The sequence below is a fragment of the Mastigoproctus giganteus genome, chromosome 4, assembly GCF_048544385.1.
Source record: "Mastigoproctus giganteus isolate SK-2022 chromosome 4, ASM4854438v1, whole genome shotgun sequence".
In the NCBI taxonomy this organism is placed as follows: domain Eukaryota; kingdom Metazoa; phylum Arthropoda; class Arachnida; order Uropygi; family Thelyphonidae; genus Mastigoproctus; species Mastigoproctus giganteus.
The window spans coordinates 70,907,194-70,922,696 of record NC_143578.1 but is presented as its reverse complement, the minus strand read 5'-3'; the positions used below and the strand labels follow the sequence as shown (position 1 = coordinate 70,922,696).

The 15,503-nt window shown below is 35.1% G+C and overlaps 1 protein-coding gene across 1 annotated transcript in view; it reads left to right on the top strand.

Annotated features, from left to right (window-relative positions):
• Nucleotides 1–15,503, top strand: part of LOC150086824 (F-box DNA helicase 1-like) — a 501,907-nt gene that overhangs the window by 412,906 nt on the left and 73,498 nt on the right. Inside the window, exon 16 of the mRNA XM_090371598.1 lies at nucleotides 3,392–3,574. Coding sequence (XP_090227724.1) covers nucleotides 3,392–3,574 — 183 coding nt within the window. The remainder of the gene's footprint in view (nucleotides 1–3,391; nucleotides 3,575–15,503) is intronic.

The following is a 15,503-nucleotide window of genomic DNA, read 5'->3' as shown; positions in this document are numbered from 1 at the left end:
CTAGTCATGGTCAACTGAGACTTTGAAAAGGCATTTGGCACTACCTGGCATCATGGTATTATTATGAATCTTTTTCCTTCTAGGGCTAAGCAGCTATTTGCCTGAATTAACTCAATTTCCTGCTCCTTCATTCTTTTCGGGTCCAATATAAAAACAATCCTCTGCATCCCACATTCAGAAAGGAGTCATCCAGGGATTAATACTTAGTTCAGCACTATTTAAAATTTGAGATAGCAACAACTGTTGAAACTTACATGTATTCAGATGACCATTTAATGGACATCATCCATTGGCCACTTTACTATTTCCTATCGGTCTCAAAGTATCTTCTTCTTCCAGTCATATAGCTCCCTGAGGAGCTGTTGTGGCCACCAACAAATTCCTCCAACTGCATTGATCGTGTGCTATACAAGCAGCATCGCAAAGTGTCATGCCCAGAAGTTCACTGATTGCATCCTTCCACCTAGTTGCATTTCTTCCTCTGCACCTCTTCCCCTCGGTTTTGCCTTCCATTATATTCTTCAACAGAAAGTTTGCCCTTCTTACTATATGACCAAAAAACTTCATTTTTCTTTTGTTCATTCAATGAAGAAGAATTTTAGGCCTGCCAATTTTATTCAATACCCACTCATTTGTTCTTCAATCCAAGTAAGAAATATGCAGTATTCTCCTGTAACATCACATTTCAAATGCCTGAATTTTCTTCCTATCAACTCTTTTCAGATTTCATCCTTTACATCCATAAATGGCAAATGGAAAAATTAACGAATCAGTGATTCTCAGTTTCGTCTTTAGGGGCAGAACATGATCTCTCCATAATTTTATCAGATCAGTGACCAAGGTTTTAGCAATTGCCTGTCATCTCTTTGCATTATTTGAGCAGTCACTATTTTTATTTATTCTTGACCCTAAGTAATCAAATTCATCAATTTCTTCGATATCTTGCCCATTGGAGAGCCCATCGCTTGCAAAACGACGGGTTCTCCAACCTGAATTGCAGGTAATCGGTACTCCATTCTCACTTTAATACCTTTATATTTCTTAGACTGATATTAAATAGCAAGCTAAATTTCCAAGCTCACTTCATTTAATAAATACTTATCTAAAGCATTGAATATACTTTAATCAGTCTCATCCACAGGGAGCTGATTGGTATACCTTACTACACCTCTACAAGTCTTTAATCCGTTCACATCTAGATTATGGTTTTCTGGTGTACGACTATGCTAGGAGAAGCACATTACAATGACTAAATGTCATCCAGCACAGTGCTCTGAGGACAGCCCTGGAAGCTTTCCAAGGCCTCTCCAGTCTAAAGCCTTTACACTGAAGCACATGATCTGCCATTACCATTCCACAGAAAAACAATGCTATCTCACTATGCTGCTAAGATCCGAAGTCTCCCATCTCAACCTAGTTGAGAGTACCTGTATAATACCCAGTGGGATTCCTTTTATGAGAGTAAACCACGTGAAAACTGACCTGCATGTTTCAGACTTGAAGAACTTCATACTTGGAATGTGATTTAAGTGACATTTCTCAGGACACAACTCTTCCCATGCCAACCTGGTTATATGTTCAGTCCTCTCATGATGACCACTTTCTCCAATGGGAGAAGAATATTTTATCTTCTTCCAATATCAGACAGTTGCATGCAGCTCATTCTACTCTCAACTCCAATGCCTGTGCAATATACACTGATGGATCAAACACTAACAATGCAGTAAGTGCTGCAGAAGTTTTCCCTTCATTTACAGTTACAGCCTCATTTCTAACCACATGTGGTATCTTCACTGCTGAGCTGTATGCCATAAAGCTAGCCCTTGACCAGATTGTTGAACATTCTATTTCATCTGCCCCAATCTATGCTGACTCTCTCTCTCTCAGTGCAGTTGTGCAGTCTTTGCCATAAGGGAAAATTTCTCTTCCTGTCATCCTATACTGAAAACTATTCACTATCATTATTCTTCTGCAGTGAGCCCAATCAATCAGTAACATTTTGTTGGACCCTGAGATATTCTGGAACTCCAGAGGAATGAAAATGCTAACCAACCTCTTACCACATTCTCGCAACACCTTCAAGTTCCTTATATGGATTACAAGCAGTGGCGTAGCTACCATGTAGTCAGGCAAGGCAATTGCCTCTAGGCCCGGGCCCTTCAGGGGCTCGACGTCTTTGACTGTCTCCTGTTTTTGCAATTTTCATTAATTAAATAGGGGCCCGAACATGTTCTTTGCCTCCGGGCCCAAAAAAGGGTAGCTACGCTACTGATTACAAGCCTATAATTCACAAGGCCTGTTATGAAAACTGGTCACAGATCTGGAAAAGTAAAACTAATGACAAACTTTACAGATAAAACAAGGTCCAAAGTTGTGGCTCTCTCAATTCAGACAAAACAGATGAGAAGTGGTGTTGGCAAGGCTGAGAATTGGGCATACTCATATTATACACCTGTTTTTGTTATTGAGAGAAGATCCACCCCCAGTGCACATCGTGTCACTCCCAACTTCGGTCTACCATTTTCTTCTAGACAGGCCTCTTTACTTATCCATCCATTCCAGCACCGTTCAGTCATACAGCAGATTGAACAAAGCCCAAAGTTTATCCCATTTCCTTGGAAATTATGCCAGTATAGAAGAACTCTAAACATCTTAAATACTGGCCTATATGCATGTATATCATTCAGTTATTATAAAAAATAAGCTGTTTCTTATAACAACTGAATAAACACAAATAAACACAATTCGGCCTCAGTAATCCTTGCGTCATTAAACTTCATACCAACAACAGCTAAGTCTGAAGTATGGAGCTGATTGTTATCATTGTCATGATAATGCAATACTACATGAACAGTCTTTTTCCTATCTAGTTTCAATACACTTAATTTTTTGCCTCAAAATTTACGTGAAGTTCAGTATTTTTTAATTTGTTATCATTTGTTTTAATTTGTTATTTTAAATATTAATATTTTCCTATTTTAATTCTACTGCAAAACACTTAGAGTTGGATTTATTGTCAAAAATACAATTAAAATTAAAATTTTGCATAAAAACATAAAACTAACAAAAATTCATTATCACTTAATTTTACATTATTTTTTCTGGTTTCCTCAAATACATTGTTATAACAGTAACACAATTTTACTGTAATTTCATTGTGCAAATTGGATATCCCATAAATTTAAATTGTGGAAGAAGAGAAAAATAAGAAAGAAAAATTATATTATAATAAAAAATCTAGTGAGAATTTGCATGATGCTGTGCAGGAATACAACAAATCTGTTTATGAGAAATTATAAAAATTATTTTACTCTTTGAAAGTAGCTTTATCTCTTTTCTTATTCTGATAGCTATATCTCTTTAAACATTCACATTTATTTTTCTTATACAGATAAAATCAAAGATAGATTTATAAAGAGATTTTCCAGTTTTCAAGAGCTAAGACATTATGCCATCAGTTCAGAAGATGTTGAACTACAAGGCAGAATAAGGCTGGTGGCTCAGCATGGACATTCAATCCCAGATTATGTGAAGATAATTTCAGACAAGTGTAGATATCCTATTCATATGGCTAGTAAGTATTAATATTATATTATCAATATATTAATATACAGTTGGATCTCATTAATACAAAGTTCAAGGGACCTAAATTTTCATTTTTTGTAATAACGAGGTTTGTAGTAACAAGGTCCCCCAAAAGTGTCAAAATTTTACCGTGGGTTTTTTTTTTTTTTTTTTGGCACATACTATATATCTAAGAATAATAATATCAAAAATAAATTAATTAATTAATTTAAATTAATAAAATAATAAAAATAAAAAATAATAAAAGCTAAAGCCTTGTCTAACAATACAGTAATAAGAATAACACACTTTTTAAAGATTTTATTTTATTTGTAAGATAAACTAAGAGAAAAGCAATTAACGTAAATGAAAATATTGTACAGTATATATTTTGATATATACAATATTTTAGTATCAAAGTTACAAGGATTAATCTTAATATAAAAGGAGACATGCAAACCATTAACTTTTTGATAAATTAATCTAATTTAAAGAAAGAATCCAATGTTCTTTGCACAGTTTTTGCCCTATATGCATTTTTAACTACAGCACAGACATTATCAAATGCAATAGTCGTTTCTTTAAAATTACTGCAGGCCAATACATTCTCTATTATGCTCAATGCATTTTGATCATCTTTTTTAGATTGCAGTGTGTATGCTTCTTCACTTTTGCTGTCACTGGTAACAAAAACATCATTGTTTTGCTTGGTGCTCAGCAGCTCTTCTGGTGTTGTGTTGCTGTGGTAGAAACTACATCATGTACCTTCACAAACTCTTCAAATTCGCCAACAAAATCTATATGCTTCTTCAAATTCCCCCATTCCTCAATGTTGCTATCACATTCGTCTGCTGGACCATGTTTTTTCGATGATATTCTCTCCAAAGCCACTCTTTCTAAAGCAGTTGATTATTATACTTGATGCAATACTGTCCCAAGCAATAACAAGATTATGGATAGCTTCCAAGATAAATTGTTCCCTCCTTCCATGTTGAGGATCAAATACCCTGTCAGGCAGGCTCTATATGCTGTCTTGTGGTTATAAATAATGCCTTGATCCAGTGGCTGCATAAAACTGGTGGTGGAAGCCATATATTTGTCAACTTAAGTGTCTCGGCAGGATGTGCTGTACGACGATATATAATCATCAAAATGTTCCTTTTTTCTGAAGCCATTCTTCTGTCCACTTTTGATAACCAAGACTGAAAAATTTTGTAAGCAAAGCACTTCTATTGACCTCATAATCACAGTTGTTGGTTAACTCTGGATGTTGTCAAAATTAGTAGTTTGACTAATCAATTTGCATTCTGCATCAATGTTTCAGGGTCATTTGGTTCACTGTTCCTTGTATCCCTCTATTGCTCTCCCACCTCTGATATTGCTTAGCATCTGCATTACCTGGATCATGTTATCTCTCTTGTTGGAACTTCTTGTTTAGTAATCATGGCTGATGTCAATGCTAAATCCAGTTTCTGGTTCTCTGGTGCTGCTAACTCCAAGGAGGACTTCTTGTTATCTCATAAATTTTCTGTTCTAAACAAATTGGGTATGCCCTTCAGTTTTAGTTTTTTAAATGGGGAAGGCAACATTGATATTACTGTCACTTCTCAGTATATTTCCTTGCTTGTTGCTGATTTGTGGTTGAGGAACCTCTAGTGACCACTAGGCTATCTCGTTTTCTATAACCTATAATGACAATACATTTAGTCTAATTCTTCTCATTAAAGCAAATTCTGTGGGATCGCTTTGAAAAGTTGGTTAACTTCTTTAAAACATCCTACAGATAATCCAGATTTACCTTCCTGAGCATTGCCAAATTCATATTGATAACTTTACGTACTTTTCCATGGTTGCTATTGGTCCCTTCTCTCAAACTGAAGTTAATCTTGCTGTTGCTAAAATGAATAGCTCCAGCTGCTCTGGTTTAGATCGTATTTAAGAAATTTTCATTACGCAGTCTCATACATTTTGTCCAACTGTCTTACCAACATTATAAATAAATAAATAAATAAATTTTCTGTTTATACTCCGGGATGACCAAACGGTCAGAGGAGTTCGCAAGATAGATTGAATACAAGAAACAGCATTGTATTCAGCAGTCACGGGCTTGAACCCCGGTCACTCAAGGCACATGTACTTATGCACCCACACGCCTGACCAGTAGGCTACAGCAAACTAATATATAATTAATGTTTGAATGAAGGCCTATTTATTTCAATTTGTCATACGGTCTTATTGCCCTTCTGCCCCATCTACATTGACTTTAATGGTGCATTCGTCTTTGGTTCCCCATATTTATTATATATTTTTTTTCTTGCTCAGTTGCATCACGCATCTTGTCCAGTCCCTTTGTATAATCTAACTAAAAGCTACTTTGAAGATCAATCTGTTACTGTTACTCTCAGGCCTCAACCCATCAGTCAGTCATCCACAAGGTTCAGAGTTAGGTCCATTTACTTGGAACCTTGTCCTGGATGGGTGGCTCTCTAGGACTGCTCATAACATCCCTAAACTGGCATATGCCGATGTTTTCACGCTGCTTGTAAAAGGATCATCTCATTCCTCAGTTGAATTTGATGCAAATGCTGTTATGACTGATTTATCTCAGTCGTGCACCATCATCAAGTTGTCTATTTCATCAACCAAGATTACAGTGATGATGCTAAAGGGATTGCTTGATCCTTCCCAGCCTCCAGGGGTTAAACTTTCAAATAAGTCCCTGTCTTTCATAGGTAGGGTCTTTAGTGATATTTTTTGAACATACACGCACACACAAAACTTTTATCTTGTTCTTATACTTTAGTCTAATGAATGAAAAGCAGCTTCAAGTGAACACTTAGGCGCCTCCGTAGCCAGGTGGGCAGGAGCGGCAGTGCATAGCACACGCTTCTTGATTAGACCGGGGTTCGAGCCCGTGACCACCAAATACGGAGGATGTGGAAAGGTCAGAGAATGACCACCGCATATACCCGGAGCAATATGGCCTTAGTTGCTAATGCTCCTAAAAACAAAACAACAACAACAAGTGAACACTTGTTTTCCTTATTTGTCATATGTGTGGCAAAAAATGGTGAAACTTCTACAAACTGTGAACATTAAATTTTTTTTGTAAACTTGAAAGTCAGTAATGTGAAATGCTCATTACAATTTACAAAGATGCTATGACAAAAAAAGGCAGTTTTTGAGCAGGTTCAAAGGTTTTGTGGAGGACCTTCCTTTGAAGATGTAGAAAGAAGGCAGTTTCATGTCAACATTCCAAAATGATCCAAACATTAATGAAGTCCACACCTCATTTGATTGGAATGATAACTGGCCATTTGAGAAATTGCCAAGGATATGTCCCTTTCAGTTAGTTCAATTCTGGACATTTTGAGTGTGGATTTGGGCATAAGGTGAGTGAGTGCCAAGTTTTTTCCCTGCATTGTCGCTCAAGATCAAAGACATTGTCTAGTTGCCATTTCATCTGAGCTTTTGGGAAAGCTGTATTGGAGCCTGTGTTTTTTTATTTTTATTTTTTTTAACAAAAATTATGACATGCGATATGCCTTGGGTGTATGGATATGGCCCAGGGACAAAGATTCAATGCCCCACTGAAAATAGCTCATCACTAAGGCCCAAAAACGGTGCAACAGTCAAAATCACTTGTGAAGGTAATATTTGATCGCAGTTTTAAACAACTATGAAATAGTGTTAATCAGAATTTGTTCTGTGAGGTGTTATTGCTAATGCAGCAACCATGAAGTTTTAAAATGGCTAAGAGATGCATCCTGCTGAACAACCTGAAAAATGGTGATATGGCGTGTCACACATCACTCACCATCCAGAAATTTTTAAACAATAAAAACATTCCCATCATGCTGCACCCACCTTATTCACCTGATCTGGTACCATGTGATTTTTGGCTGTTCGCAAAATTAAGACAGGATATGAAAGGAAAGCAATTTGAGTCATTTCGAGAAACCCAACCAAATGAAATAAATAATAATTTAAGATATTTCTTGAATGGAATGGAATGGTGCATAGGTAAACTGTTGTTTGGAGATAATAAAGCACTCAAACCAACATTGGTATAATTATGTTTATTTCCAAACTGGAAATATGTATGTATTTGAAGTTCTTGGGACTGAAGTGACCCTTTGTGATGGTGATATTGCAAAGACAACTGTCACTGAAGAAATGGTAAGAAATTACTACAAAACATTTGACACCATTATGTATAATTTCCAATTCAAAAATAAACATAATTATACCAACATAGGCTTGAGTGCTTTATTATCTTCAGACAAAACAAATAATTCTTGAAATCATGAAAGATTTCCAAAAAAATATTTTAATTGGTGGCAGACACGATGGAACAAATGAATGGTTGCAGAAGGAATATTCTTATATTGAAAGAATATTAACAAAGTAAAATCATTAAATCATTGAATAAAATTAATTTTTTTGCAACATTATTAAACCTTGTGTATAAGTTTACTGTAAAAAAAAAAAAAAGAAAAGTTTTAAAAAGGACATTATTGTGAAATACTTGCAGTATGGTTTATGGGACACTCATATGTGAGGGACAGTTCATATGTGAGTATTATGAATATCTTTTTTATCCTTTACTGGTGAATAAACTATCAAGGACATACAACACTAAAGTTAAGGATGCAATACAAGATCTGCATAGATATCAAATTACAAAGGAAAATTACAGCACGGTTTTGTTAATAGCAGATCATGTCTGACTAAACTAATTAGCTACTACAAGTTTGTTGGTAAAGAAGTGAATACAGGGAATAACTTTTACATCACATATATAGATTTCAGTAGAGTTTTTGGCAAAGGGGAAGTTACTACTTTGAATAAAGGGGTGGTTAAGTTGTGAGACAGAGTAGTTATAAAAGTTATAAAGTTATAAATGAACATACTCCTCATGGACTAGTGTTATGATTGGAGTACCACAGGATTCTGTTCTGACTCCTTACTGTGTCTAAAATTCATTAATATTTCAAGTTTAATGTCTAAGTTTGCTGTTGATACAAAGATGTGCAGGGTAATTAATGGTAATCATGGTATGCTACTTCAAGATTTAGATAAATTTTTTGGATAGGCTGAGTAATGGTAGCTGTGGTTTAACACCGGAAAATGCAGGGTCATGCAATATGGAATAAATCTACAATCTGATATAGTTTTCTTGGCAGAACTTCTTTGAATTTTGTTTTATTATTGTGTTATTGTTTATTACATCATTGTTAAAAACTGTGACAAAGATTATATATATAGGAGATAAATAGGCAATTACTTCATTATATAAAGCAGTGGTCACGTTGCACATTGCATCTTCAACATTGCATACAGACTTGGAGGATCCATTTTAAGATGTGGACTTGTTGGAAAGGGTACAGAGTAGAGTGACAAGATTGATTAAGGGCACAAAGGCTTATTCTTATCAAGAGAGACTTCAGTTTTGTAATCTACACTGTTTGGAAAATGTCTGAGATGGTCTGAGTAAACTAAATGCCTTAAGAATTTTTATGTTTAGCCACATGATACATGTGGGACATGAATTTAAATTGATAGGGGATAATTGTAGACTGGGGCAATATTATCCAATAGGCACAGTAGACGGTGCTTAAGGCTAAGGCCCACAAAAACTAAAGGGCCTATGAAAAAAAAACTGACCATGCTATTTTTTTCTTTGTGTGATAAAAACTGTAACAAAGATTAGCATGAACTGTTTGAGATTTTTTCTTCATAAAATCACCAATGATATCTTCAGATGATGTTTTTTTGCAAAATCACAATCTCATTCTCAATAGAGGTTAATGTAAGGGATGAAAATTGCTGTTGTTCCACGATTGATTGGAGACAGTTTGGCCCCCCCCACTTCCCAGCTCTAGCTTTGAAAAAGAACACCCCTTTGCAGTTTGCTCTCAGAGTAGCAAGATACATCATTAGAGTGCAAATGAGTAGCATAAAAGCATGAACACAACTTTATTTCAGTCAAAGTATACACAACAGTTGATCCATTTACTGTGTATAGCAAAGGAGAAGAAGAAAATACAATACACCTAATTTATAACAGTATAATAAACAATAATATAACTCTAAAACAATGTGATAAACAATAACACAATAATAAAACACAATTCAAAAGTATTTACAAGATGTTTTTACTATTTACATTGAAATACTTACACTATTTTCAAAGAACATAAAAAAAGATACAATACACAGATGAATTTCACAAAAGAGGCAATCAATAAATGGCTGAAGTTGCAGAGCAACAGTAAGCTGTAGCTTCTGTTTCTGGCCTGCTGGAGTTTGTGAACACTCATAACTGCAGTTGAATACACCAGCCATATATGACTGAAACTTTATTAACATAAATTAAAAAGAATAATAATAAAATAAGACAGGATAAATTTTTGCTAATTTTCCAGTCTTCATGTGGAGAATAATTCCCATGCTCCTACAGTAACGATATCCTGCTAATGTTATTTAAGGGTTTCACTTGATAAAGGAGGTGGTCACCTTTGAAAGCTACGGTTGTTTTATCACTTTTATTGATTTAATTTGTAATATTTGTATATTTTATTTTTATATATTTATCTATCATTTTATTGCTTTACAACTCTACAGTTGTCAGTGTATTTTATTTTTACAATAAAATTTTATCCTGTCTTATTTTGTTATTATTCTAATTTAATTTTAATTTAACATAAATCTATTTTAATTTATCTTAATAAAGTTTCAGTCATATATGGTTGGTGTATTCCATTGCAGTTATCATGAGTCAGAACTTTCCCAACCCAAAAGGCCTATCTGAAAAATGAAGTTTGTGAACAGCCTGTAAGAATTCTTTGAAATTTTCAGTTAAATCCAGCTTGGGTTCATTGGCAAGGGAAGTTGCTCAGTTAAGAAAGCTGTTCTGATGTATTTCAAGTTGAGACCTGGAAATATGAAAAGTAAGCTGTTTTTGTGTTTCAGCAACTGGAATAAAAGGCTGTTGAAAGCAGTCTGGTCCCTCTGATGAAGTGATTTGCTGGAGATGATTCAAACTTCTATATCAGTGAAGATCCTGATATAGCAGTTTATAAGATCTTGTAAAGCTCTGCAAGTTTCCAGCATCTCCAAATGGAAACAATTGCACGCCTGCTTGTTGAAGATCCCGTGGTAGAACATAGGTCCTCTTCTAGTAAAATAATTGATGAAATTCCTTTGCACTTGTTCCAACTGGTATTTCAGGTGACAGGTGTGTGGATTCCAACGTGGAGAGACAAATTCAATGATAAGTAATACCATTGACTTGAAGAGAAGAACATGCATGTTTGTCTTTTAATAAATCCACTCTGTTTCCTCACCTGGCAACTGCATTTCTTATGTAGTTATCAAATTTACAGTTGCTCACAAAACCCCGATATCTCTGACATCCAAAACCATTGGTAATATCTGAGCCATCAACATACATTTAAATGTGGGGTGACTTTTCTTCTTAGAATCAGCAAATGAGAGATAACAGTATTTGCTTGCTGAAGGTGATTAGCATCATTAGCATTGTTCACTGTCCTGAAAATTTTAACATGTGTGTTGATCAAGATGTGAACTTCATTATTATGAATTACACTGATAAAGTTGTTAATAAAGGTGCTGAAGAGTAGGGAACCAATATACGCTTGAAGGTGGAGTGACTTAGAATCAGCAAATAAGAAAGAACAGTATTTACTTAACCTTGTGAGACACCAGTCAGAGGAGAAAGGGACTTTGAAGTACTACCTTGTAAGATTTCATAATTTCTTTAGTTTCTGAGGTAACTCATTATCTATGTGTGTGTGGAGACCCAATTATTCCACTGTATGCAAGTCTGGCACTAAGCAGGTGGTATGGAACTTTGTTAGAGACTTTGGGGCAAGGTCCATGTAAATATGTACTTGGCTGCCACAGTCAACCCTTCCAATAACAAAGTTCCAGAAAGAGAGAGAGTTGAGGTTTGTGATCATGGACCTACTTCTTATAAAAATCCATGCTGTACATCTGTGGTAAATGGAAAGAAATAGGCTGAAAGATGTTGGTGAATGATAGTATCAAAAATCTTTGCCAGAGAGTTCAGGAGACTTATGGGGTATAAGTCTCCTGAACCTTTTAACCTTGTTGTTCTCAACCCTTTGTTTTAAACCTTTTAACATTGTTGTTCTTAGGAATGGGAGGGGCATTGGCCTGATTGTGTGTAGAAGTTAAAGATATGGAGCATTATCTGGGCAATTTGAAGCATATGCTTTCTCCAGAAGATATGTGGAATCTGTCCAGCAGAGAGTTCATTTGTGATTTTGGAAAGCACAAAGACCATGCCCTGAAAATTAATTTCGGTAGTATTAAGCACATCCTCCTTGATGATGAGGAAGCTGCAGATACCTGCTGTGTTACAATTATTGTTAGCATGCCTGGAAAAGAAGTTAGCAAAGAGCAATGCCTTTTCTGGAATGAAGAAAAAAAGTATGATCCTCAGTGTCTAGAAGGGGGACCACCTTCTGGTCTCTTTTACATTCCTTTCACTGTTCCAAAAACACTTCAATTCTCCCTTGGATTCAAGGCTGTCTTCTACTGATTTCAGAAAGCTTACATATTGTCAGTTAACGAGCAGTCTGATTTCTTCTCTGAGCTCAATGAAGCATGGATGATAGTGGACTTCTCCCAGTTAATCTGAAAGGTTTTTTGCACTCTGCCTATAGGTAGATAAGTTGTTCTTGGATTTCTGTTGAGAACTGTATAGTATACTTATTTTTATGCCTCTTCTGCCTTTTGAGCAGAGGGAATAAAATCAAAGACAGCCTTGTTAGCAACTTGGAGAAATTCCTCAGTGATCCAGTTGACATCTTTTACATATAATAAGTGGTCCCAGTGAAAATTTTTAAAAACTGCAACCAAGACAATCCCAATATCTTTCTAAAATTGAGACTTGAAGGATAGTCTTGATGTTTGAAACCTGTTGGTATCTTAAGGCTACAGGAAAGTGCTTTATGATCGGATTGAATTAAGGAAGGAATTTCATGTACAACTGTGAGTAATGAGTCAAAGAATAGATTGAGCTGTGCTGAATTTCTGATATTGCCATGGTTTGAGTAAATCCCACTTGATCCATTAAATTCTGAAGAAATTTTGCTAGATAAATGAACGTTGAAATTGCTGAAGATGAGCACCTTCTGAGAACTGCGGATAAAAGCTACAATTCAAGAAGAGACTGCCAAAGTTTTTCATCCTTTGATGTTAGTGGCTAGTTTCTGAAACTGTTGTTGCCTTTGGAAGATGCTTAGAGGAACAGATAATCACAAGAGATGAATATGAGGAGAATCATGTTTTAAGGCAGGGGTTCTTAACCTTCTTAGTTCCATGGACCCCTTCTCAGAATAATATTTTTAAATGCATAAAATAAAATTACAAAAAAACCAATTTAATGAAATAGTTACCAAAATTAAAAAAAAAAACATTATACAGTAATATATGTGTTTCTATCTTAACACATCGAATAATAATCAAATACATTTAAAATACAGGTGATCCCTGCTTAACGCTGATAATTCGTTCCGTAAAAACAGAGCGCTAAGTGAATCCGCGCTAAGCGAGCGCCACATTCCCATAAGGTAACATATGTATTTGTGAGTTGCGGTCGGTGCCATAGGATATTTCCTAATCAATAATAAACGGTAGTGAAAAGATGCACAAATATCGGTCAAAATGTTTAATATTCAAATATTTGTACACATAAAATATTCTGCATTACATACGTATATAATTATGTGGTAACTACTTACGTATCAAAATTAAACTTAAAATTCCAATTAAAATTATGAATTTAATTGATCTAAATTGATTTAATTTAATTAATGAATTTAATCATGAAAAATGTGTCAATTTTGGGTTGAACTTTGGCCCTCTTCCAAATAAACTAAAAGGGGTTATTAATTTTAAATCCCCCGCAGCATTACCACCTACAATAAAGTCAATCGATCCTTTGCCGCTTTGAAACCTGGCATGTTTTTTTCTTCTTTCAATATGAAACTTCTTTTAGGCATTCGTTTCCACAAAAGTCCTGCTTCATCTGTGTTAAAAACTTGTTGAGAAGTATAACCCATAATATCCCTCTTCAATAATTTTAACAAGTTCTTTTTTGAAAGTTTTGGCTCCTTCTGCATTTGCGGCTTCTCCCTGGATTTTAAATCTATTCAACCAGCCCTTACTAGTTTTAAATGGTTCCACATTTTTTTTTTTTTTATGTGAGTTTTCTTGAGATCATCGTATTGGCTAATCTCTCTCTCTCTCTCTCTCTCTCTCTCTCTCTCTCTCTCTCTCTCTCTCTCTCTCTTTTTTTTAATAATATTTAACTTAACTGAATTTTGCATTGGATATTATCTTCAATAAAATTGGTTATTCTTTCCATTTCAATCCTAATAGCCGGCCTAGCCCTAATTGCTTGCAGTGGAATAGCTATCTTTCCCGCTGCTAAAATTAATTCTTTATTTTTTTTTATAATTGTTCTTACAGTTAAACTTGCAAGTCCTGAATTATGGCACACATCTTGTCTTTGACCAGAATCGATTTGCTTCAAAACGTCTAATTTAATTTTCAAATTCAGTCTTTTTGTTACATTTATAGTCTTCGTACTGCGCTTAGACGTTGTTGCTTTTTCATTCTTATCGGCCATTATTAACTCTTCGAAAATGTAACTGCATTGATTGCATTAATTATGATACAATGTTCAAGTAAACTGTCCGTTTCGCACGATGTCTAATACTGTACTGAGTAATGACTAGACTTTGGATAAATGCAAATAATGCAAATATTACAAGCAATATATTTGATCATTTTTTAAAATGTTGATCTCGGAACTACGTAACAAGTCACTGTACTGCAATTAAATTAGCGTGCGAGAAAATTTCACTGAGCGTGGGAAAATTTCTCAAGTCGGTGTGGGAAACATTTTAATTCTGTTTTGCTATTCATTTTCAAGCTATCGACTCCGTCAAATGAAACGATTTCGTTAAATATGCCAAAAATGCAATCTGTAAAAGAGCGTTATAGTGACCTGTGACAGTGTTATAGTCAGATACGGATTATAATATAAGAACAGCGTTATAGCGAATCAGCGTAAAGCGAACCGCGTTATAACGGGGGTCTGCTGTATAGGAAAGTTGAAGTTAAATTTTATTTTTCAAAGACATAAGTGTGAAGACTGTTGTTGTTTATCTTGAATAAGAACATTAAACTGTGGTGTGGTATTTGACAAGACAACACACATGTCATGTTGGTCATCTAATCGATTTCGATTTTTTGTTTTCATTGTTACAAGTGCTGAAAATCCCGATTCGCACAGATATATTGTTGCAAATGGTATCAAAGCTTCCATAACTCGCTTTACAAGACAGGGATAGGCTTCTCTCGGGGAACACCAGAATTCTCCAAGGCTTTTTGAGGTAAACTCCAATCGTAGTAAGTTTTTTGACCTAAGATCAATGAGTTCATCTTTGGTTAAGTCAACATCTTCGATACAGTTTATATCAAAAAGGAAAGGATTTCGGATCCATGGTTCAATTTTCATGCCTTCAAGATAGAAATAACTTTTAAAAGAGTTCTGTAATGTTTCCAAGTGTTCGCAGATATCTCTTTTCAAAAAAATTGAGAAAGAAGTTTGCATTTCAACTACAACTTGGTAAAGTACTTCCTGAAACAGTGGAAAGTTTGCAAGAATGTCGATCTCTACTCTCTTCTTCCATATTGGTAACTTAGCCAAGAAAGCTTGTAATATTTCAGTTGCATCCATAGTGGTGACTTCATGACCTTGAATGGAAAGATTTATCTCATTCATATGGTGAAAAATATCTGCCAGGTAAGCCAACCCATGGATAAAATCCTTCCTTTCAAAATGTTCCAAGAGTGGGTTTTCTCTTTCTTCCAGAAAA